General features: G+C 47.2%; 2 protein-coding genes and 1 long non-coding RNA gene across 3 annotated transcripts in view; 1 reads left to right on the top strand and 2 right to left on the bottom strand.

Annotated features, from left to right (window-relative positions):
- Window positions 1-13,659, top strand: part of CD6 (CD6 molecule) — a 16,748-nt gene extending 3,089 nt beyond the window's left edge. The window contains exons 3-12 of the mRNA XM_069108571.1: window positions 446-616; window positions 804-878; window positions 2,410-2,550; window positions 2,787-2,888; window positions 3,762-3,884; window positions 5,336-5,407; window positions 5,964-6,131; window positions 8,185-8,376; window positions 10,505-10,630; window positions 11,890-13,659. Coding sequence (XP_068964672.1) covers window positions 446-616; window positions 804-878; window positions 2,410-2,550; window positions 2,787-2,888; window positions 3,762-3,884; window positions 5,336-5,407; window positions 5,964-6,131; window positions 8,185-8,376; window positions 10,505-10,630; window positions 11,890-11,969 — 1,250 coding nt within the window. The 3' untranslated portion in view covers window positions 11,970-13,659. The remainder of the gene's footprint in view (window positions 1-445; window positions 617-803; window positions 879-2,409; window positions 2,551-2,786; window positions 2,889-3,761; window positions 3,885-5,335; window positions 5,408-5,963; window positions 6,132-8,184; window positions 8,377-10,504; window positions 10,631-11,889) is intronic.
- Window positions 1-22,302, bottom strand: part of PRPF19 (pre-mRNA processing factor 19) — a 353,360-nt gene that overhangs the window by 111,411 nt on the left and 219,647 nt on the right. The window lies entirely within an intron of this gene.
- The window catches only part of LOC138177350 (uncharacterized), a 10,653-nt gene continuing 8,011 nt past the window's right edge, over window positions 19,661-22,302 (bottom strand). Inside the window, exon 3 of the long non-coding RNA XR_011172482.1 lies at window positions 19,661-19,980. This is a non-coding gene — a long non-coding RNA (uncharacterized lncRNA). The remainder of the gene's footprint in view (window positions 19,981-22,302) is intronic.

Raw genomic sequence — 22,302 nt, 5'->3', positions numbered from 1 at the left:
GGTCTGTTCTTTCACCCATCTGTCTGTCTGCTATGCCTTCAGGTCCCTATGATGCTATAATCTTCATCTATTGGGTGCATTCAAATCCATCTCAACTCAACAAACAGGGGCTACTAGGTATAAGACACTGCTAGGCTCACATTCCATAGGGACAATCACATGCTCACAGAAATTCATACAAAAATCCAAGATGAAGTGAGGAGGAGAGAAGTGACAGCATCAGGAACATCAGCTGGGATCTCCGTGGCTTGGGCACTGGGGCAGAACAACATTTAAGGGCCCTTGATTCCAGAGTCCTCCCTCTGCTGATGCAGACAAGGAGCTCTCAGTGACCTAGCGGACAGCCTTGGAGTGTTCCTGGGGTGGGAAATTCATTCTTCTGTACTTAGGCTGCTGAAGAGCCACTCTCAACCTTGACCGGCCCTCAGGGGATGGGATGGTCTAGGTCTGTGGCCCAGTGTTCTTTTCACTGGAGTACCCAGCACCCCCTTGTACCCTAGCTTCATTCCACCTCCTCCCAGTGTCAAAGGCATTGACAGCAGGTATGGGATCGCTGCCGCTGCTGCCGCCATCACCGTTCAGTCATCCCTTAGTAGCAGTGGGAATGGGCAGGAAGGTGGGGAACAACCCAACTACCCTTTCTATGGGTCTTCTCCTACAGTCCCAGCTCCTCAGACCACGGACCAGTCCTAGCCCTGATGTCTCCTCATCCCTTCTGTCATATTTCCCAGCCCTTCGTTGTCTGTTTCCTTCCCCTCCAAGGGCCCCAGTTTGGTTGACTTGAATGTTCTCTCTTTGGTCCTCTCTGCCAGGCTCTCTGAGTTTCAATATGTCACTGATTCCCAAGACCTCCTCACAACCTCAGTTACCCACAACGGGTGAGTCTTCCAAGAAAGGAGTCTGTCTGCTATGCCCTCAGGTCCCTGTGATGCTATGACGCCATAATCTTCATCTATTGGGTGTGCCCTTCTCTCCTTCCTCTCCCAGGGCTGGAGCGGATGGAGGGGAGGCATGCGTCCTCACTCAGGGACACTGCTGGGTACTTCATGCCTAGCTGGGGGTAGCTCATTGATTCTAGCCCTTGATGCATCTGCCAATTCCCCACTCGGCACTTTCCACGGCCATCCCCACCTAGACGTCCGCTCTACCCATTTCAGTTATACAAAGGGATCCCATGTAGGAGGGAGGGAGCAGTTAACTTTGTGCTCATCACAGGACAGAACAATAGAAGGATTTAGGTTAGAAAAGCTGAGAAATATTCTTCCTACAAAGGCGATAATACTCTCCTGGAACAGAGCAACAGGAGAAGAAAGGGAATCTTGTGAAGATTTTAAAGATGAAAATAATGATAACAGTTTATATTGTACAAAGCACTTTTTTTTTTCTACCTCACAACCCTGTGGGGTAGGAACAGTCCCATCCCTCAAGGTCTGTAAGCAGAAGTTTATTGACAATGTTATAGAGGGGCAGCTAGGTGGCACCAGGGATAGAACACTGTCCCTAGAGTCAAGAGGCCCTGAGTTCAAATCTGACCTCAGATACTTACTAGCTATGTGACCCTGGGCAAGTCATTTAACCCCAACCGCCTCCTAAAAAATGTTATATAGAAGATTACTGCTCAGATATGGATTAGATGAAACGTGGCATAGTGATTAGAGTGCTGGAATTAGAAATCCTACCTTAGATACTTACTAGCTGTGTGACCCTAGAAGAATCTGAACCTCTCTGAACCTGTTTCCTCACTTGTAAATGTGAGAATTACAATTCTGGCCCCAAATCTATAGTCCTATAATCTCTCTAATTCTGACACCGTGTGCTTATATTATCCTCATTTTACAGATGGAGAAATCAAGGCAGAGAGCAGTATAAGGACTTTCCCAGGCTAGGGTCATATGATCAATTAGTAACTTAGAGTCAGGACTCAAATCCAGGTCTTCAGACTGCCAGAGCAGTGATCTTTGCTTCAAATCAACACGCATTTATTAAATGCCCGTTACATGCTTTGCCCACTCTCTGCTACAGTGACCAAGTCTCCAGATTCCCCAGGCCACTGCTTTTTCCACAAGGAAATACTTTCCGTTGGAGGTTTACAGTGGGATAGAAATCAGATACATGTCTTCAATAATGTTCAACAAACATTAATGAAGCATTTACTACGTGCCAGGAGCTAAGAAGAGAAAGACAAAACTAAACCTAATCCTGACCCTGGAAACCTCTAGCCTGAGGAGGGGCAACTTTGCCAGGGAGGCTCCAAGAAGCCCTCGTGGGGGAGGTGGTGCCTGGATGAGCCTTGAAGGCACATGAGGATGGTGGACTGAGGACCTGGCAGCCCCCTCCAGCTGGCAGTCCGCATCCCTGGGCCCCTTCCAGCTCCAAGGCTCTTCCCTTCACTCATTCTCTTGCTTGCAGCATCCTTGGTGCCAATTGGAATGCAAAAGAAGGGGTTTCCAGAGCAGCTTCTCCTTTTCTTATGCATTGTCCTGGCAGTTCTCCTCCTGGGGTCACTCACCGCTCTGGCTTTCATTTTTCTGAAGGCTAAAGGAAAGTATGGTAAGTGTCCTGAACATTTACAATCCCTAGGGATATGCTCTCCCAGGATGGGTTGGAGATTGGCCTGCTTACCCTCTGAGAGTACTGGGGCAAACTGGGTAAACTGAGGCCCCAAGAGGCAAAGACTTGCCCAAAGTCACACAGCTAGTGAGGAATGGAGCTTGACACCAGAAGCTAGGCCTTCGGACTCCTAATCCCAAAGTCTTTCCACTACTTATGTGCCTCCCTACCCTCAGCACTCCCAACCACGGAAAATCATAATCAGCGGACATCCACAGCCACCCTCGGAGGAAACAATAGCTACCAGGAGGTCTCTATCACCATCCCTAAAGAAGAAGGTAGAATTCCATCCACCTTGAGGTTGGAGGGCTGGAGGGAGATGCTGGGCTGGAGCTTGGGGATGGGCAGGGTAGGATTCATCCCTGAGGAAGGGTCAGAGTTTCCCTGGGCTCTTAAGCCAAAATGGCAGCTCCATCTGGAGTCAGGAACTGGAAATGAGTGTAGAGTATTAATCTCACGGCATGCAGGGGCAATCCTTTGTTCCCAGAGCAAACAATTGCTGTGCCGATTGACTAGGCATTTGTGACATTGTCACCCTTCAGAGTAGACCAGCCAGTCAGCTCCCCATTCTCCTGGTTCCCACTCCCTACTCCCTATTGCCTTCCTGCCTTTCTCCTCTGTTGCTTTCTTTATGGCACAATGGAAAGGGCCTGGGTTCAAATCTTGTCTCTGTCACTACTCTGAGACCTGGGGAAGTTGTGGGGCCTCCCAGGACCCCAATTTCCTCATCTATAAAATGAGCATCAGGTGCTCTAAGGTCCCTCCAAGGGTCAAGTCCTCCCCTCCCTTCTGCCTTCCCGCTCTCTTCTCATAGGATTCAGAGCTAGCCCAACTCGCTCATTTTACAGCAGGGGAAGTCACAGTCCATAGAAGTCAGATGGCCTGCTCCAGGTTACAAAGAGTAAGAACCTTTGGTCTTTGAGTTCAAATTCAGCGCCAGGTCCTTGCCGCTAACCAAGGGCGTGCAGGCTTCTTGGCGACTTCCATTTCTGTTTTTCTTCTTGGTCTCCCCAGTGCTCAGCACAGTGCCAGGCTCACAGTGGGCATTTAATAAGTGCACTCTGGATGACATTGAATGAATAGTCTTTCTGCAGCAGCTGTCCATCTCCATCCCCCCTCTTCCTGTCCTGACTCTATTGTTTTCTTCCCAGCACCCAAGCTATCCCTGCAGGTGGGAGCCCTGCCCTCCAAGGACTCTGACTCCGACTCTGACTCTGACTATGAACGCTATGATTTCCACACGCAGCCCCCAGTGCCCCTCTCAACCTTCTATAGTGAGTGTCTCCCTGCCTGACTCCCTGGCCTGGGGAGCTTGAGATGAATAAAAAGGGGGCTAGGCTCGAAGATGGGACTTCTGGGTTTCACTGTCAAGTTTTAGCACTGCCTCCTAGGGAAGACCAGACACCGTCTTCCTCATTTATTCCTTCTGTGAAACGGGAGTAATCTGTCTTGCTTTTTTCATAGAGGAAGAGGATAAGTTCACAGGTTCTAAATGCTTTGGGGTCTTGGGACAGATTTGTATAGGTCCTTGTAAGGGGCATCATCCCCCTCCCTGTCTCTCCTTCCTGGTGATCTCTGTCCCGGCCTTCCTTTCCTCCTCACCCCCACTTTAAGAAGGGAAAGATGGGGGGGAAGAATAGCTCCCCTGGAGCTCACTCTTCTGCTCCCACCTGCCTCAGCCAATGCCCCTTCTACCTGGTCTCCCCAAACCCTCCCCCTGTATGCCCTTTGTGGGCCCTAAGGTTGGGGTGAGGTAAGAAATAGAACATTGGGGTTTAAGGCAGATGTCTGAGCAAGGTTCCTGATCACTTGTGGAGGAGCGATCCCCCAGGGGGCCTCTGAGAGCAGCCACACTTGGACTCACACTGCCAGGGAGTCACCTTTGAGACCACAGGCTAATTTCCTCTTTTAGTAAGTGAGGAAACTGAGGTCCTGGGAATGGGTAAGTGACTTAACCTAGGTCCTAAGTATCAGGAATGGGGTTATGAGCCAGGTTCTCTGACTCCAGGGGTGGCATCTTTTCTTTTCTACCACCTTCCCTGAGGGGCATAGGGCAGCACCTCATGAGATCAGAGATCTAGAGGCTGAAGAGACCTTAGAGACCATTGAGTCCCTCATTTTACAGGTGAGGAAATTGAGGCCCAGAAAAGGGAAGGTACTTGTCCAAGGTCACTCAAGGAGTAAATGGCAGACCCAGGATTCAGACTCAGGGCTCAGACTCTCCCAGCTGGGGCTCACTGGAAGCCAGGAAGCCCACAGGGAAAATGTTCCCAGACATGCTTCATTCAGGGCTGCCTGAGCTGTCTGTGGAGCCCCCACCTGCTTTCCACAGACCAAGCCTAATCCAGAGCTCTGACATGAGCAGAGGGTTTGAAGGCTTGCCAAAGTCAGCAGACACAGCCTTACTTGTATTTAGCACCTTGTGAAGTAAATCCTGCAGAGAGGGTGGCCAAGGTGCTCAGGGCATAGCCAGGGAGGTCTCTCTGCCCCTTCGGAGTCCTAGGGCTCACAGGAGGAAGTGACTTGCCCAGGTTCACACAGCTTGTAGGTTTCAGAGGGAGGGAAGATTCTACCCTGGGACTCTCCTCCCAACTCCAGGTGTGTTCTGCAGCATCTCTGTGTTTCATCCCCGACCCCTACCCCCTCTAGCCTTGACATAAGACCCCTTTGCCCTCCACCACTCCCTTAGGGCTCCCTTTATCACCATCATGAACTCTGCTTTCAGACTCCCAGAAGCACCGAGTGACTGAAGACATGGTCCAGCAAAGCAGGTTCAGGATGCCCCCACTGCAGGAGGGTGAGAGAGAGTGGAATGGGGGGAAGGGAGCGGCTCTAGGGCCTCCTTGGAGACTCACTTACCCTGAGAGGCTCCAGCATCAGTGTCTCTCACCATCCCACTGTGGTGATTACACTTTGTAAGCAGAGGCTGGATGGAGCCGTGGAAAGGGCCTTGGGTTTGGAGCCACAAGGCCTGGGATCAGATCTCAGCTGTGCTACTTAGAACTCGTATGACCTTGTACAAATTGCTTTGCCTCTCTGGGCCTCAGAAACAGGTTTTTTTCTGAAAGCTTTCTGTAAGCCTTAAAGTCCTACATAGGTGTGAGCTATTACTGGTCTCCTTGTGGCCTCAGTTTCCCCAAACGTTAAGCAGGGGGGGGAGACTGGTTGATCTCTAAGGCCCCTTTTGGAACTAAGAAAGCTCTATTAATCTCTTTATTTTTAGATTAACCTGAAGTTTTCTTGCTAAAATGTTTGTTGGCTGACTGACCAACTAAAGGTCATCTTTTCCTGTTCTCAGAAAAGTTCTCCATCCCCTGCTTTCTAATCCCCTAAATCTTGACCTTGCATTGCAGATCCCCCTGCCCCAGCTCCTCAAAGTTACCTGAGGCATGACAGTGAGTCCAGTACGTCTTCTGGAGAAGGTTACTGTAATAGTCCCACTAGCAGGCTACCTTGGTCCAGCCACCTCCTGGTGCAGCCTCCTAACCTGGAGCTGGCTGGCTCCCGGGCCACTCTGCCTGGTAAGCTGATCCAAGGGAGAAACCCTGATCCATCAATTTGCGGTGAAAGGTTCCTTGGGGAGGTGGGGGTCTGTGGGTGCAGAATGTCACATATAGTGTCACTGTGTCAATTGCTTTTTCTTAGATGTTTTTCCTTGTTGTAAGAAAAAGTTCACTGGAAGGTTAGGAAGGGGAATGTGTCTGAAATGACTGATGTGCAAACAAGAGACTTCAAGAAGTCTTAAATCTGGCTGAAAGAAGCATGAAACTGTCCCATCCTGAGAACCATGAACCCATAGAATTCTAGAGCTGGAAAGAACCATCTAGAATGACCCTGCTCCCTGCAGAATATGGGCTTCAGAGCCAGGAGTTCTAATGCTGCCTCTGGTGCTTACAAGCCTGGGGACCTGTCTCATAGCTTCCCCCTGCTCGACTCCGGTTTCCTCCTTTGTAACAACACAGAGAGTTGTTCCAGGAGACAGCAGAGGTCCCTTCTGGCTCTACCAGCTCCCATCTGGGTCTGTGAGACATCCTTGACAAGACAGGAAGGCCTGAGTTCAAATCTGACCTCAGACACTTCTTGGCTGTGTGACCTTGGATAAGTCACATAATGAGGATGATGCTATCATTTATATAGTGCTTTAAGGTTTGCAAAACACTTTACATGTGTTAACTGAGAGGTAGGTGTTAATAATAACATCTCCATTTTATAGATGTGGAAACTGAGGCAGGTCCATACAACTAGTAAGTATCGGAGGCTGGATTTGAACTCAAGTCTTCTGGACTCAAAGTCTAGCTCTTTAGCCACTGCACTACCTAGTTGCCTTTTGGTAGTTTAACTTGACCTCTGTATACCTCAGTTTCCTCATCTATGAAATGGGCATAATAAAAGCACTTGGTTGTTGGGAGGATGAGATCAACGATATTTGTACAATGCTTTGCAAACCTTAAAGTGGCATTTAAATATAAGCTGTCGCGTGCTTGCACACTGAGGAATTCACCGCTCTGGTAGCAGCCCCCTTCCACACCCGGCTGGACCCTCCCTGGAGCACCGGATTCCCTTTGGGCTCCACATTTCACACAATCACTTAGCGCCCAATCTGTAAGGTGCTCGAACTGGTCCAACCATCTCTTTTTATGGATGAGAAAAACAAAGCCCTACAAAGGTCAAGGGACTTGCTAGACCAAGGTCATACATGGATAAGAAGTGACCAAGCCAAGATTAGGGCCCTGTACTTCAGGTTGCAAGGCCAGTGATGGTCCCAACTCACCATGTGCCCTCCCAAGGCCACCACCCCTTCTGTGATTGCCAGAACATTCCTCTTGCTTACTCAGAGGCGGGGAGGGAGGGAGAGAGAGTGGGGGGGGGCACACTCAAATCCATTGGGTTATGAAGGCTCGCCCTCCCCTCGCCCCAGCCCCGCCCCCAAGCTGGCTGCCTTGCTTCACCACCTGGGGAAGGAAAGCATTTCTTCAAGCTTTCTCTCTTCCTCACCAGGCCTCATCCCTCTAAGCTTCAGTACCTATCTTAATGAACAAGGTAACACCTTTGAGGAAGGAAATCCATAGCTAGAGAGTTCAGAAGGGAATGACCAGGTTGGTGAAGCGACTGTAACCATAACATATAATGACCACACAGGCGCTGGGGATGTCTGACACTGAGAGTAAAAGATTTAGTGGGATCCAGAAAGATCACAGGGTTTGGAGTCAGGACCCGGGTTCTAATCCCACCTCTTCCATTTACTACCTGTGTGACCTTTCTGGGTCTCAGTTTCCTCACCTGTGAAAAAGGAATGATAGTCCCTCTGTTGCCTATCTCTTAGGGTGAGGAAAATATGGAAGTATGAGTTATTAGCCTCTTCTCTGACTTTCACTTTCCCATCTTCAAAATGGGGGTGGGGGAGTAGACTAGTTAAAACTCAAGTTCTTTTCCTCCTCCAAATTCTAGGCATCTCAGAAAGGAGGTTCTTTTGGGGTCTAACTTGAAGCCATCCTGCTGTCAGTCATCTTTCTGGGCAAACAGCTCCCCTTATCCTCTAGTCTAACCCCACCAACCCTCCCCCTCGGATTTTAGATGCCCGGCTCCTGGCTTCTCAGAACCACCTGAGGCACAATAGTGAATCCAGTACCTCTTCTGGGGAAGATTACTGCAACAGTCCCAGAAGCAAGCCGCCTCTGTTCATCTTCCAAGGCTCTTCTTCAGAAAGGAACATCCTGGAGGCTCCTCCCAACCTGGAGCTGGCTGGGTCCCAGGCCACTATTCTTGGTAAGCCCATCCGGGGGAGGAGCCCTTATTCCATCAAATCTGGGTGGAAAGGGGAGGGCTATGGGCACAGAATGTTGCATACCTGACATACTCTGTTGGCTTCCTAGTTAGTTTTGCTAAACTGTTGTGTTTTGTTGTTTTGTTTTGGTTTTTGGCGGGGGTTCAGGGGTTGTTACAAGGGAAGTTTCACAGGGTGAATGGGAGGAAGAAACATAGCTTTTACATGAGAGACTTTGTTTAAAAAATGAAAGAGAAGCATCGATTATGTTTTCATTTTTAAAAAATCTGGTTGGACCACAGTTCCAAAGACCTCATCATGAGGTGTTATCCACCTCCAGATAGAGAGTTGATGGCCTCAGAGGATAGATTGAAGTGAACTTTCTTCTCTCTCTGTCTCTCTGTCTGTCTGTCTGTCTCTGTCTCTCTGTCTCTGTCTCTCTGTCTGTCTGTCTCTCTCTCTCTCTCTCTGTCTCTCTCTCTCCTTACTTTCTTTCTTGGACAAGACCAGTGCAGTAATTTATTTTCCTCAATTATACACATTTGTAATGTCTTTATTTTTCTTGCCTTCTCAATAGGTAGAGGAGGAGAGGAGGGAGGGAGAGAATTTGGAACTGATAATGAAAGAAAATTAAATTAAAAATTAATAACATTATACCTAGTTATGCCTAAAACAATCTGATTGGGAGGAAGCACGAACCTGAGGTGTCCTGAGAATCATGAAACTATAAATTTGTAGAGCTAAGAGGGTCATGTGGCTGCAACAAGTCCAGCCCCTAACTGAAGGAAGGGGCAGGAAGCCTGGATTCGAATCCTGTTCCAACCCCTGACAGTTTATGGGAGCTAGGTGAAGTTCCTTCCCCACATGGGATGTCAGTGTCTTCCTCTGAACTATAAGACTTGCATTTGGGTGACATACGAGGTTCGCTCAAGTTCGACCAGTATGTATTTTCACCACTGCAACACTGAGGAGAGCAAGCAGGATGGTAAAGACCATCTACACCATGACATCTAATAATAACACCTGGGATTCAAAAAGTGCTTTAAGATTTGCAAAGAGCTTTGTAAATATCGTCTCATTTGATAATGAGATATCCTGGCAGGTAGTTCCTATAATTACTCTATTACCCCCATTTTACAGATGAGGAAAACTGAAGTAGAGAGTTGCCTAGGTAGAAAGTGTCTGAGATGGAATTTGAATTCAGAACTTCCAGACCCTAGATGTAACACTCTAGCCACTGTGCCACCTAATTGGTGATAACCAGTTGAAAGACCTGGACGGGGATGGGGATAAGTCTGGTGAAGAAAAGTCTTGGGGAAAGGATAGGACAGTGGTCTTCCCAAAAGGCGGTGTGATACAGTGGGCAGAGCATTGGCTTTGGAGACTAGAAGACCTAATTTAAAACCCTGACTCTTCTGCTTATGATCTATGAGACCCTGGCCAAGTCATTTTACTTCCTCTGAACATCAGTTTCCTCATCTGTAAAATAAGGTTAGATTAGATTGCATGTAAGGACCCTTCTAACGATGGATTTGTGATCTTCTGATCATAATTCTGCCCATTTCTGAGGCTTAGTTTTCCCATCTGAAGAACAAGGAGATTGGACCAGCTGGCGTCTGAGGTCTGTCCCAGATCTAAACTGTGATTCTTGGTCCTAAGCATTTAAAAGCCCATCACACGAAAGACAGGCTAGGTTGGTTCTCCTTTGCTCCAGAGGGAAAAACTAGAAACCACCATTTTCAAATTGCAGAGATGCCATTTTACACTTGACATAAGAAAATGCTTCCTAATAGTGAGAACTGTCCCAAAGTGGAATCAATGCGCTGCCTGGTGAGGGGCTAAGTTGCCCATCTCTGGAGGCTAAGCTCAGAGGCTGAAGCACCACTTCCAAAGGTCTTTGTTCAGGTGCTAGTTGGACGAAATGGTCTCTGAGATCCCTTCCAACTCAGCTTCAGGAATTCTGGAATAACTCGAGGAAGTCATCTCTGATTCAGCTGAGCCCAAATCTGCCCCTGCCACTGTCCCCCAGTGATTCTAATTTTTTCCCCTGAGGCCAAGCAGAATCAAATGTCCCTAGGATAAGTCCCAGTTGGAAAAAAAAGTCTTCCCTTGTTTCTGGTTCCCTTGCAGGAAGCCACTCTAGAATTGTTTCAGCAGCACCCGTGGCTGAGGACGACTCCAGCACCTCCTCTGGGGAGTGTTATGAGAATTCTGGCTCATCCCAGGCACCACCCATGGCTTCCTTTGTGTGTCCAGGTAACAGAGGGGAAAGGAGAAAGTGAAATACCCATGGAGTGAATGGGGAGCAGGTAGGCAGGTTGGGATGTTTGGTTTGGATGGATGAACCCAAGACAGGTGTGTGTGTGTGTGTTTGAGGCAGGGAGTCTTATTAATAATAACAATAATTTGAGCATTTATTGAGTGCTTTAAAGTTTGGAAAGCATATGTTATCTCATTTGATCCTCACAACAGCCCTGGGACATAGGTGCTATTATTATCATCATTTTACAGATGGGTAAACTGAGGTTGAGAGTTTAAGAGACTTGCCCAAGGTAACATAGTAAGGTCTGAGCAGGATTTGAATTCAGGTCTATCCTGGCTCCAAGACTTTTCTTCTCTAGACTAATCCCCACCCCCAGGTCTTTCAACTGGTTATCACCAATGGTACAGTGGCTAGAGTCTTACATCTGGAGTCTAGAAGACCTGAGTTCAAATCCTGTCCCAGACATTTTCTACCTAGGCAACTTTGTCTGCTTCTATTTCTTCATCTGTAAAATGGGCGTAATAGAGTAATTATAGTAAATTGGCACTCCAGCACTCCAGGCTGTGAGCTTATCTCGTATTTCCTTTGTTTCTCTCTCCAAGAGTTGTGGAGACAAGATCCTTTGCTTTGGAGTTGCTTCTCTGGTTTTGACTCCATGATTTGGGGCTCCATCTTGGAGGGATGGGGCCAGCTTGATGGGCTAGGCAGTGCAGTGGAAATTTGGATTTGGAACTGAAGGACTGGATTCAAATCCCATCTCTTCTGCTTACTTACCTGTGTGACTATTGACAAGTACCATAACTTCTCTGGGTCTCAGTTTCCTCATTTGTAAAATGAGAGGATTGAATTAGATAGCTCTAACATCACTTATTTTGAGGGCTTAGTTTCTTCCTCTGTAAGATGAAGGAGTTGGACTCTATGAATATGTAAGGTCCTTCCCCAGTTCCAAATCTGTGATTCTGTTCTGGGTTTGGGGCGCAAAGTTGAGCCTTCCCAATGTCCCTGTTAGTGGCTGTGTTCCTGAGTTGGGGAAGAGCTCCAGTTATTCCCTGAGCTCTGGAATTCACAATATTAATCATCTCATCCCAGAGAAAAATGTGCTGAGTAGAAGGCACTTGGGGATTGGAGATAAGGACTCCAGGGGTTGTATTCTTTGGGTCTCATCTAACCTAGTGGAGGTATGGGATCCAGAGGAGGGAAAGGTCTCAGGGGATGAAATGTGTTTGCCATCTATATATTCTGGCTTGGGCAGAGCCATGTACCCCAGCAGTCACAGGTGGTCATGAAGATGACTCATCTGATGAAGACTATGATGACATTGGAGCTTCATAGAGCAAAACCCAGAGAGAGGGAAGGATGCCTACTGAGTCCTGTATCGCTTGCCTCCCATTCTGCCTCCTGCCTTCAAGCCTCCTGGATCACCCAGAGCCACAAAGTTGTACAGATTCAGATGTGGAAATCTACCAATTTGGAGCCAAAATCCCATTCCTTATGCTGAAACTGATCAGTCTTCAGTCTGTAGTTTCTGAGCCTCAAACCAATTCACATCAGCTAATACGTCTTGACCCTTGTCTGCTGACGAATCACAACCTCAGGTGGCTTGTGCCTCAGTGGATGGTGGGAGGAGAATCCCAGATCTGGAAGGAACTTCTGAGACATGGACTTAAACAAAAATTCTTTCTATGACATTTCCAACAAATGGTTATCCAGCCTCTATTTGAAAATCTCCAGTGAGGGGGAAACCTGCTACCTCCTGAGATAGCTCATTCCACTTTGGGACAGCTCAACTGACTATGAAGTTCCTCTGTTTGGCCCTCTGACCCCTAGCCCTACCCCTCCACCATCCCTGCTCCTCATTCTGTCCTCTGGAGCCAAGCAGAACAATCCTTCTACCATATGACGTTGAAGAGAGTTTTCACATCCTCTATATCTTCTTTTGTCAAACGCAAATGCCCCAAGTTCCTTCAGCTCCAACCCCCCTCACAGGGGCTTCTTGCCCTTTTAACCCCCTCTCCTAATGCTGGTAAACTGTCAACATCCCCTTCATTGACTAGGGAGGTTCTCATTCTCAGGCTGGTTGCCCTCAAGTTGTCCCCATAGCTTCATAGGATGAAGTCTGGATTTTGAGTCAGAGGGTCTGGAGTTAGATCCTGGCTCTGTTACTATCTATAGGCAAGTCACTTCTCTCTGAGCCTCAGTCTTCTCATTAAAAAGGAGAATTGACTTAGATGATCTGGAATATCTCTTTGAGCTCTAAATCCTATAATTTATCATCTCTAAGATGCTGACTGCTGCTCTCTTCCCAAGGTTCCCCAAACTCTCCCTATATTAATAGTAGCTGCTAAACATAGCAGAGGCCACAGCAGGAGCCAGACCTATGGGAATCTCCTCAGGGCACCATCCCTGGAAAGCCCAGGAGGCACCAATGGCTTCCAGTGGAGAGCTTGTCTTGTATCTGGGAGAGAGACTGCTTCACCCCAGCATGCTGTCACTTCCCCAGAAGTAGGGACCATGTGCCTAGGCCCTGGATTCAAGTGGATGCTGATAGAGAAGGCTGAGACAGGAACCCACAATTCCTTCCCATCCCTCTCCAGCTGAGATTTACAGAGGGCAATTTTATTCCTCATTCGGTTAAAAAAAAAAAAGAATGAAGCTTACAGAGAAATGATCATTATACACAGTTTTCCCCTCAATCCCTGGAGTGAGTCCCAAAAAAGCAGGAGAAGGGACTTTGGGTCACTCATTGCTGACTATACTGAGAATAAATGGGCTTTTTAAGCAAAAAAAAAAAATGGAGTGTGAAGTCAATGTGGGATTTAAGATCTAGAAGCTCTGTGATTGTAATGGGGTCAGACCCTGGACAGCAGTCAGGGGGGCTATGAGTGGGTTTCCCAAACAAGAGAGACATCCATCAGTTAATAAATCAGTGATCACTTAATAAGGACCTACTTTGTGTGAGAGGTACTGTGCCAAGCACTGGGGACAGACAAAAGTGAACTTGCGCCTGCACTCAGAGAGTTTACATTCTATGACACAACAGGTATGTATATATGTGTATACATACATACATACATGCATATACTCACTCACACACACATGCATATTATATACATATGAACCACTCATTTGAGAGGGAGGAGAATGATAAGTGACAGGGATAGAGAAAGGCCTCCTGTAGAAATTCTCATCTCATCATCAGAGCTAAGCCTGGAAGTAAGCAAAGGCTTTTAAAATGCAGAGGTGAGTCAGTCAGCAAGCATTTATTAAATGTTTAATGTGTGCAAAAGCACCAGGGGTGCAAAGGAAGAGAAAACTCCACTCCTACATACAGAATCTTTGCCCTCAAAGTACTTGCATTCTAATTGGGGGGATGGTTATATGCAAGCTCCACAGAGTACATAAGGGTAAACTGAGAGGGGCTAGGAGCAGGGCAGGAAAGGCTCTTCCAGAAGGTGGGATTTGAGCTGAGTCTTGAAGGAAGGTAGGAAATCTAAGAAGTAGAGATGAAGGGGAGGGCAGGCCAGGCAGGGGAGACTGCCAGTGCAAAGGCACAGAGATGGGGGATATAATCTTATATTCAAGGAACAAACTGGACCAGATATTGTGAAAGGAACTAATGTATAATGAGATGGAGAAATGAGGTTCTACATTGCTTATATTCCCCTAAAGTTGCCCAATAGGTAAATGGAGATTTCAACAACTGAATTCAACAAATGTTCCTGAAGCACCTACTATGTGCTAAACTATGTGCCAGGGTGAATTATGACTGTTGCCTGGAATGCTCTTGAGGTCTGGGATTTGAACTCATTTGGGAGAAAGGTCACCCTGATTCCTAGGGCTCTATTCCAAGAATGGATTCTGGAAAGTTCAGAATATTAGGGGGTATTTTTCTCCTTCATGCTGGGAATTTAAAATTCAGTTCAGTAAGCACTGAGTATGCATGGTTTGTGTGTCATACCTCCCTTGAAATCTTTCTCCAGAGCTTTGTCATAACGTGGAGGTGACTCTGGACTCTCAAGGGATGGTCCTTCAGAGCATTAACTCCAGCCAGCCCTGCCAAACTGGCAAGGCTTTAGGTCCAAGAAAGACTGAGGGACCCAACATCTGTTATCACAGGATCTACCCAGCTCAGTTCAGAAAGGCTAATTACTAGGTTTTCTGGGGGTGGGGTGGAGTGGGGTAGAGTGAGGATGGAAGGTGATGGGTTCTCCAGTCAAAGGACTCTCCTCCCAGGAATGAAGAGTGGAACTCAGAGCTGGTGAAGAGAGTAACCACATCAGCAAAATCATCAAGTATTGTAATTGTCTGCAAGGCACTGTGCTCTCCAATTTCACTGGCAAAGTTAATTTATTTTTTAAAAATCGATTTCCCTTTGGGGGACGGGGAGCCTCAGGAACCTTTCCGCTCCAGTGGCAGCTGGGCAGATGTTCTTGATTGCACTCAAGCCCAACCCGGTGCATGCTCTGCCAAGGTGAACACAACGACCTTGGTTTTCCTCTTCCCCCTTCCCCAGGAAAGGGCTAACTGCTTCCACCTCAGTGTGGAGGAAAGAAAGATCTGCCTTTGGACCCATGGCTACTCATAGAGCAGCATCCATTCAAAGGCCTCTCGTCGTCATTAGCCTAATCAAAACCAATGCAGAGAGTTTCCTCATTCATTCAGTTTTTATTAAGTGCCTACAGGTGAGGCACCGTGCCAAGCTCAGGTAACACCACGCAAAATTGTTAACAGCCACTGTCCTCAACAAATTTACATTCCATTGGAAGAAACAAGTACACAAATAAATATGCAAAATGTATACAAAGTAATTTCCAGGGTGAGAGTTGGCAGGTGTGGGAGGATAGGGAAAGGACTCCTGCCTTCCAGGGTGGCCTTTAGTGTCTACAATGTAGCCACAATGAATTTAGATACTAGGGTAGATTCAAAGGTGTTTAACACATCAGACAGGGTCCCTGCCCTCAGGGAGCTTATAGCCTAATCTCCTGAGCTACAGTTCCATGTCACTATCTGCCTTTTGACCCTCTGGAGCTGGGCAAAAAGACTTCTAAAATTCAACATGACCAGAACAGCACTTATCATTTCCCCCTCCCCCCTACCTCTTTAAAACTCTCTCTCTCTCTCTCTCTCTCTCTCTCTCTCCCTCCCTCCTTTCTTTTCTCCCTCCCTCTCTCTCCCTCTCTCTCTCCCTCTCTCTCTCCCTCCCTTTCTCTCTCCCCTTTTCTCTCTCACCTTTCTCTGTCACTGTCTGACTTTGTCTCTGTCTCTGGATCTCTGTCTCTTTCTCTCTGTCTTTGACTCTGTCTCTGTGTCCCTGTCTGCCTGTCTGTCCCCCTCCCCTCTCAGTTTCACCTCTTAGATACCCTGGGTTCCTTTAAGAACATAGCTTTTGCAGGAGACACCCCCACCCAACTACTAGTGTCTTCCCTCTGATAGGGGAGCTACTCTGTATATAGCTGGTTTATACCCAGTTTTAACCTGTTGTCTCTCCTATTAGAATGTAAGCCCTGTGAGGGCAGGGACTATTTGTGCCTTTCTTTTTCTCTCCTGCCACTATTCATGGCAGAAGGTAAATGCTTAGTTAAGAGCCTGTTGCCTAAGCCACATTGTATAAGCTAACATTTTGCTGTTTTGTATTCGTCATCCAAAGGTACTTCCCAGCCCTAACATTCTATGCTCTAAAATCCCTTCAACCTCTGACATTCTGTTCTCTGTTCCCAAGTCCCTTCTGGTTTTTATTCTATATACTATGTTTTAAATTTCCTCCCAGTCCTAACATTCATTTCTGTATTCTAAAGCCTTTCTAGCTTTGACATTTTCTGTTCTATAGGCTAAGATGAATGAAGCTCTGACATTCTCTATTCTATAACCGAAAGTCCCACCCAACCCTGATATTCTCTGTTCTCTGTCCTAAAGTCCTTCCTGGCTCTCACATTCTGTGTTCTCTGATTTCATGTGAACCAAATATTCCCAAGGACAGACAGACAAGAATGAATGGCATTCATACAAAGAAGGAACAAAGGATCAGACTGAATATTTCTGTCCTCACAGATTGAATTGGGAGGTAGAAGAGAACAGTCCCCAGAGACTGGCTTCTTGGGATTCAGTTTCCTCTCCTTGCTTCACGAGGGTGATGAGCCTGGCCACAGAATGACCCCTCAGAGAGCCAGCATGGGGCTCCCATAGGAGGGCAGGGTCGATGCTGTGTTTTCCTTTCACCTGTCCACAGAAGCAGCTAGCAGTCCCCACATAACTGTTGCAGGATGTGGTCGCTCCTTGGCACCTCCCCAATACCATCCCCAGGGCTTTCTGAACCCCTTCCCAGAGGCAGGGGCTGGGTGATTCCTGAAGAGAGGGAGAGGAAAGGAAGAAGCTCCTGTTCCCAGGTGCAAGATTCCACACTAGATCAGGCCAGGGGTGGTGGGGTTGACTTAGGGCTTCTTGTGAGCCTGCTTGCAACTGCAGGGATGGGGAGGAGGGGCTGTGGAGGGTGTGGCTAGTGGTCTGCATATCCAGGGTAAAGGACGGTATTCAAGGATTTCTTTGGGGACCCTCAATGCTTGATTTAGAAGTAATTTACTCAGTCTCCAGTAGAAGAACTAGAGACGGGGCCTGGGGAGGGCGTTCAAGGACACCTAGGTGCTCTCCAGCCAAGGAGACTGATCACATACATATCCCACCAGCTGAACTTGAAAGATGGGCAAGACACCGCTGTGACTGCCACCTAGTGGCCAACCATATCCAGCCTGGTCGCGCCCATTCCTGCCTTCTATCCCAGTTTGTGTCTTCCCACCTTCATTCACATTACAGGGAGTGGGGGACTGGGGGAATGGAAGAGACACCTGGTGGAAGACTCTGAGTTGAGCAGAAGCACCCAGGCTGGCTTTAAGCTGGAGATCCCTAGCAGTGACTTCAAAAGGAGGTTTCCCAATGGGGTTGTTGAAGGGTACGGCTGGTACCCAAGAGACCCCCACATCTGATGCTACTAAGACTTACAAATCTCTCTCCCGTTGTCTTAGTCCTCCTTCCTGAAATGACCACCATAGAGTTATATCTTTTAGACCTTAATAAGGAAACAAATGCACCTGACCTGGGCCATGGACATCAGTTTCCCCACATGGAAAATTGAAGGAGGTGGATTGGATGATCTCTGAGCTCCCTCCAAGGTTTCACATTCTATGTTCTATATTCTAAGGTCCCTACTGTGCTAATAGTCTATGTTCTAAAGGCCCTTCTAACTCTGCCATTCTCTGTTCTAAGGTCCTTTCCAGCTCAGACATTATGTTCCAAGATTCCTTTCAGTTCTATATGTTCTGTGTTCTAATGTCCTTTCCAGTTCTGAAATTGTCTTCTATGTTCTAAGGCTTCTCTCAGCTCTGATGTTCTATGCACCCAGGTTCCTCTGCTCTGATGTTCTATGCACCAAGGTTCCTCTCTGCTCTGATGTTCTGTGCTCCTAGGTTCCTCTCCACTCTGACATTTTTTATGACCCAAGGATTTCCAGCAAGGACTATATTACTCATTCATTCATAACATGGCCTGTTAAAATTATTCCTTACAGAGGACTGACTCTAGGGAATCATTCTGGCTTCTTTCCAATAACAATATACTGGGGCGATTATTTGGTCAAGTAATCAATTGACTAACAAGTAAGTCATTATTATTTACTTGTTATGTCAGTCAACAAGTATTCATTAATGTTTATAATAGGCCAAGTACAGTACTGATGCTGGGAATACAGAGACAGGCATGAAAGCAGTCCCTGATCTCTTGGAGCTCAGTTCTAATGGGAGACATGTAAATAACTGGGTACATACAAGATAGAGAGAGGATGGATGCGAGGTAACCTCAGAGGGAGGTCACCAGCATGGGGGAGAGGTGCTGCAGATGGTTGGACCTGCACTGAGTCTTGGAGGAAGGTCAAGAAGCTGGGAGGGGAGAGGTGGGGGGAGTCAGAAGCACTCAGGCTGGCTTTAAGCTGGAGATCCCTAGCAGTAACTTTGAAAGGAGATTTCCCAATGGGGTTGTTGAAGGGCACGGTTTGGGGAAACAACCAGCTCCAAGGGAAACCCTCACTCTAGGGGACACAAGAGGAAACACAGTTCCTGCCTCCATAGCAGAGACAAGGCAGGATCTAAGGAACCCACCGTGGGGAGGTGAGCACCCTCTACAAACACTCAGGATGCCAGGGAAGGAGGAGCGTGGCTGTAGATGACAGCTCAGCTCAGGTCCATCCTCGGTTAACAGACTAACAGAAGGCTGCAGCTGGGAGGAATTTTGGAACATACAAATAACAAGCCAGGCACGGAGCTGGGTTTACCTCGGTCTCTCCCGCCATTACCTTAGAGCCTGAATGAACCTGGATCGGAATCCTACCTGTGCCTGCTGTGTGATGGTAGGCAAGCAATTGCCCTCTGTGATCCTTGGGCTCCACATCTATAATGATGGCATCTCCAAGGTGTTTCCACCTTCCAATTCTGCTATTCAGAGAATCATATATTTAAATCTAGAAAAGGATTTGGAGGTCATCTACTCCAACCCTTTCATTTTACAGACAAAGACCAAAGAGGTTTAGTAACTCCCTCAGAGTCACACAGGGAAGCAAATGGCAAAGGTGGGATTTGAACCTAGGTCCTTTGACTCTGAATTCAACACTCTTCCACTACCATGCTGCCTCCTGCTCTGAGTTTGCCAGGTTGGTCTCTGAAGTTGGTTTGTCCTGTCCTGCTTACCTCCCTACCCACCCAACCAGGGGTGAAGCCGCAGCCTATTCAGCTAGAGGAGAGTTGAGGAGGGCTGTCCTAGGGTCCCCTCTGCCTATCAGTGGGTGAGAATTTGACCATCCTCCTTCATCCCAGAAGCTCCTCCGTGATGAGCCCAGAGACACTGAGTATAATGAACTTCCCATCATTCTGGCTCCTGGAATCCTTAGGGGATGCTGGCTTTATCTCAGTGCAAACAGAAAGCATTGACTCCATGTTGATATCATGTATCTGTGAGAGAGAGTCTTCAAAATGCAGGAGAGGATTGTTTACCTACCAAACATTGGCACTTTCACAAACCAGTGAGCCACAGGATTGTGGGACTCTTTTTGTTTGCTGTAAGCCTGTTTATATAGCAATGACAGCTGACATTTATAAGGATGGCAATGTGACACGGAGAATAGGTGGCTGGCCACCAAGTTAGAGAGATTTATATTCATATCTTGCATCCGATACAGGTTGCATGTGTGATGCTGGGCAAGTCCCTTAACTTCCCAGTGTCGCAGACAGTTGTCTGATCCTATGAATTGCAGATCAGGGCTGACTCCCATTGGTGAAGGACATTTCCTCATCCAGGGACTTCCCTATACCAATGAAATCACCAATTGGTTAAAACATATTATTCTTATTGTCGTTACTATTATTACTACTATCATTTTTTTCTGGGGGATAGTGGATAAAGAACCAGTCTCAAAACCAGGAAAACTTGAAAAAAAAGTTCAAGTCTCTAACATCTGACTGTGTGACCCTGGGCAAGTCACAACCTCTCAGTGTTCTGGGCAACTCTCCAAGACTACATAAGCTGCACAGCGCATATCTAACCATTGGGAGAGGGAGTTTCCTCATGGAAACTCCAAACTCCAGTGAAATCACAGGTATGATTTATATCTCTCTATCCATCCATCTCTCTACCGCTATCCATGATCTATTATCTATCTCTGTCAATACATCTGTCTACCAACTGTTTATCCATCATCTATCTCTACATGTCTACCATCTATTTCTATCTCTATCCATTATCCGTCATCATCATCATCATCATCATCTATATTTATCATTTACCTATCATGCTTTAAGAGTTACAAAGTGCTTTGCATGTATTATCTCACTTGATATAGACTTGACACATTTTACTGTAGCATGATGTGACCCAGAGCTCAAGAACAAGCATCTCTAACATGGTAGGCAGTAGTAGTTGTGGAGCCAGAGGGGTCTAGATTCAAATTCTGACAATGGTGCTTACTCCCTGTGTGGTACTAGGCAATTTACTTAATCTCGGTGTCTGCTCCGACTTGAAAGCTGCCTGAAGGAGTCAGCTTTGCCTTAACTGACAGGGACGCTGACAAATTTCTGTTATCTTATCTCAAGTGGGCTCCAAGTGCCTCCCCTTTATTTCTGCTGGATTAACTCTACTGTCCCCTCCTAGGTTGCTCCAAACCGTATCTTCTCTCTTCAAGTCTCCTTCTCAGCAAAGGATTTCATCTCATACTAAGCTGAAAAATAAAGTCATCCCTTATGAATGCCCTCTTGAATGAGTGGAAAAAAATGTATTAAGTCTTTACTATGTGTCAAGCACTGTGGTAATTGCTGGGGATGAAAAGAGACAGGAGGAGATGGTTGCTGCTCTCCCTGCTTTTGAGGAGCTTGGGCTCTAATTGGAGAAGGCAAGACATGAAAAGCCCAGTGACAGAGGAGCTGCAAGTTCCAGGAGCCCTAAGAGTGTAGCTGGGGGGCAGATGGCAAGGACAGGGCGAGGGAAGCAGAACTTAGGTTACGTCAGTGATGGGGCTCTGGGGGTCCCAGAGACAGGGCAGATGATAAGACCTGGTGGTCCTCCAGCTCATCAGAAGGAATACAAGTGGTGACTCCCATCTCATCAAAGCTGTATGAGTGGTCAAGGAGCCTCAGTGGGTCCAAAGGGTCCCTGGTCAGGAAGGGAAGGGCATGAAAGGGGAAGGTGCCCAAAGGCAGCTCTTCCTGCCTTCTGGATTTTCTAGATAAATTCTGGAACCACAGGAAAGCAGATAAAGGGCAGAAGGGCATTCCCTTACCAAACCAAGTACTCTGCTTGAGACCTGGATCCCATCCCCTTCCATCTTCTCCGAGAGGTTCTCCTTTCCATCAGCTCCTCAGTCTCTTTGTGTTGAGAGTAAAATCTCCACTTATCCATTACATCATTGCCTACCGCTTACAAACATGCCCATATCTTCCCCTTCCTTAAAAAGCTTGTCCTTGTCCCTACTAAGTTATTGTCCTACATCTCAGGATCATCAGGTCAGAAATCAGAGATTTAGAGCTTCATGGAGTGGTAGGTCTAACCAGCACAACTCCCCCCTTGTACAGATGAAGAAACTGAGGCAGGAGATGTTAAGTGATCAGCCTGAGGTCACACAGGTAAAAATGAGGAGCAAAGCCAGAAAGTGAAGCCGGGGCGGCTGACTCCAGACAGTGCTTTTCTCACTGTACCAGACTGCCTCCTATTTCTCACAGTTGAACCCCCAGCAACAGCTCTTTAATATTAATAGTTAACATTCATTTAACTCTCCCCATGCACCAGGCACCGTGCTAAGTGCTTATTATCCCATTTGATCCTATTTACATTCATGGTCTCCATTTTCTTACCTCCTACTCACTACCCTTAGGTTGTAGTCTGTCCTCTCTCCAAGGTCCCCAGTGCACTCTTTTATGAAATAAGTAATTGCTGATCCCTTTTTTCTTTAATTTCATCTGTATGGCCTATGAGAATCTTCTCCCTTCCCCCAATCTCTCCCCTCTGTGATGGATGGAAAGAAGGAAGGAAGGAAGGAAGGAAGGAAGGAAGGAAGGAAGGAAGGAAGGGAGGGAGGGAGGGAGGGAGGAAGGAAGGAAGGAAGGAAGGAAGGAAGGAAGGAAGGAAGGAAGGAAGG

The sequence above is a fragment of the Petaurus breviceps genome, unplaced genomic scaffold (genome assembly GCF_028583685.1).
Source record: "Petaurus breviceps papuanus isolate PSGF00001 unplaced genomic scaffold, PetGlider_PUasm1.0 90397, whole genome shotgun sequence".
Classification (NCBI taxonomy): domain Eukaryota; kingdom Metazoa; phylum Chordata; class Mammalia; order Diprotodontia; family Petauridae; genus Petaurus; species Petaurus breviceps.
Note: the sequence above shows the minus strand (reverse complement) of the source record. Positions and strands in the feature narration are given on the sequence as shown.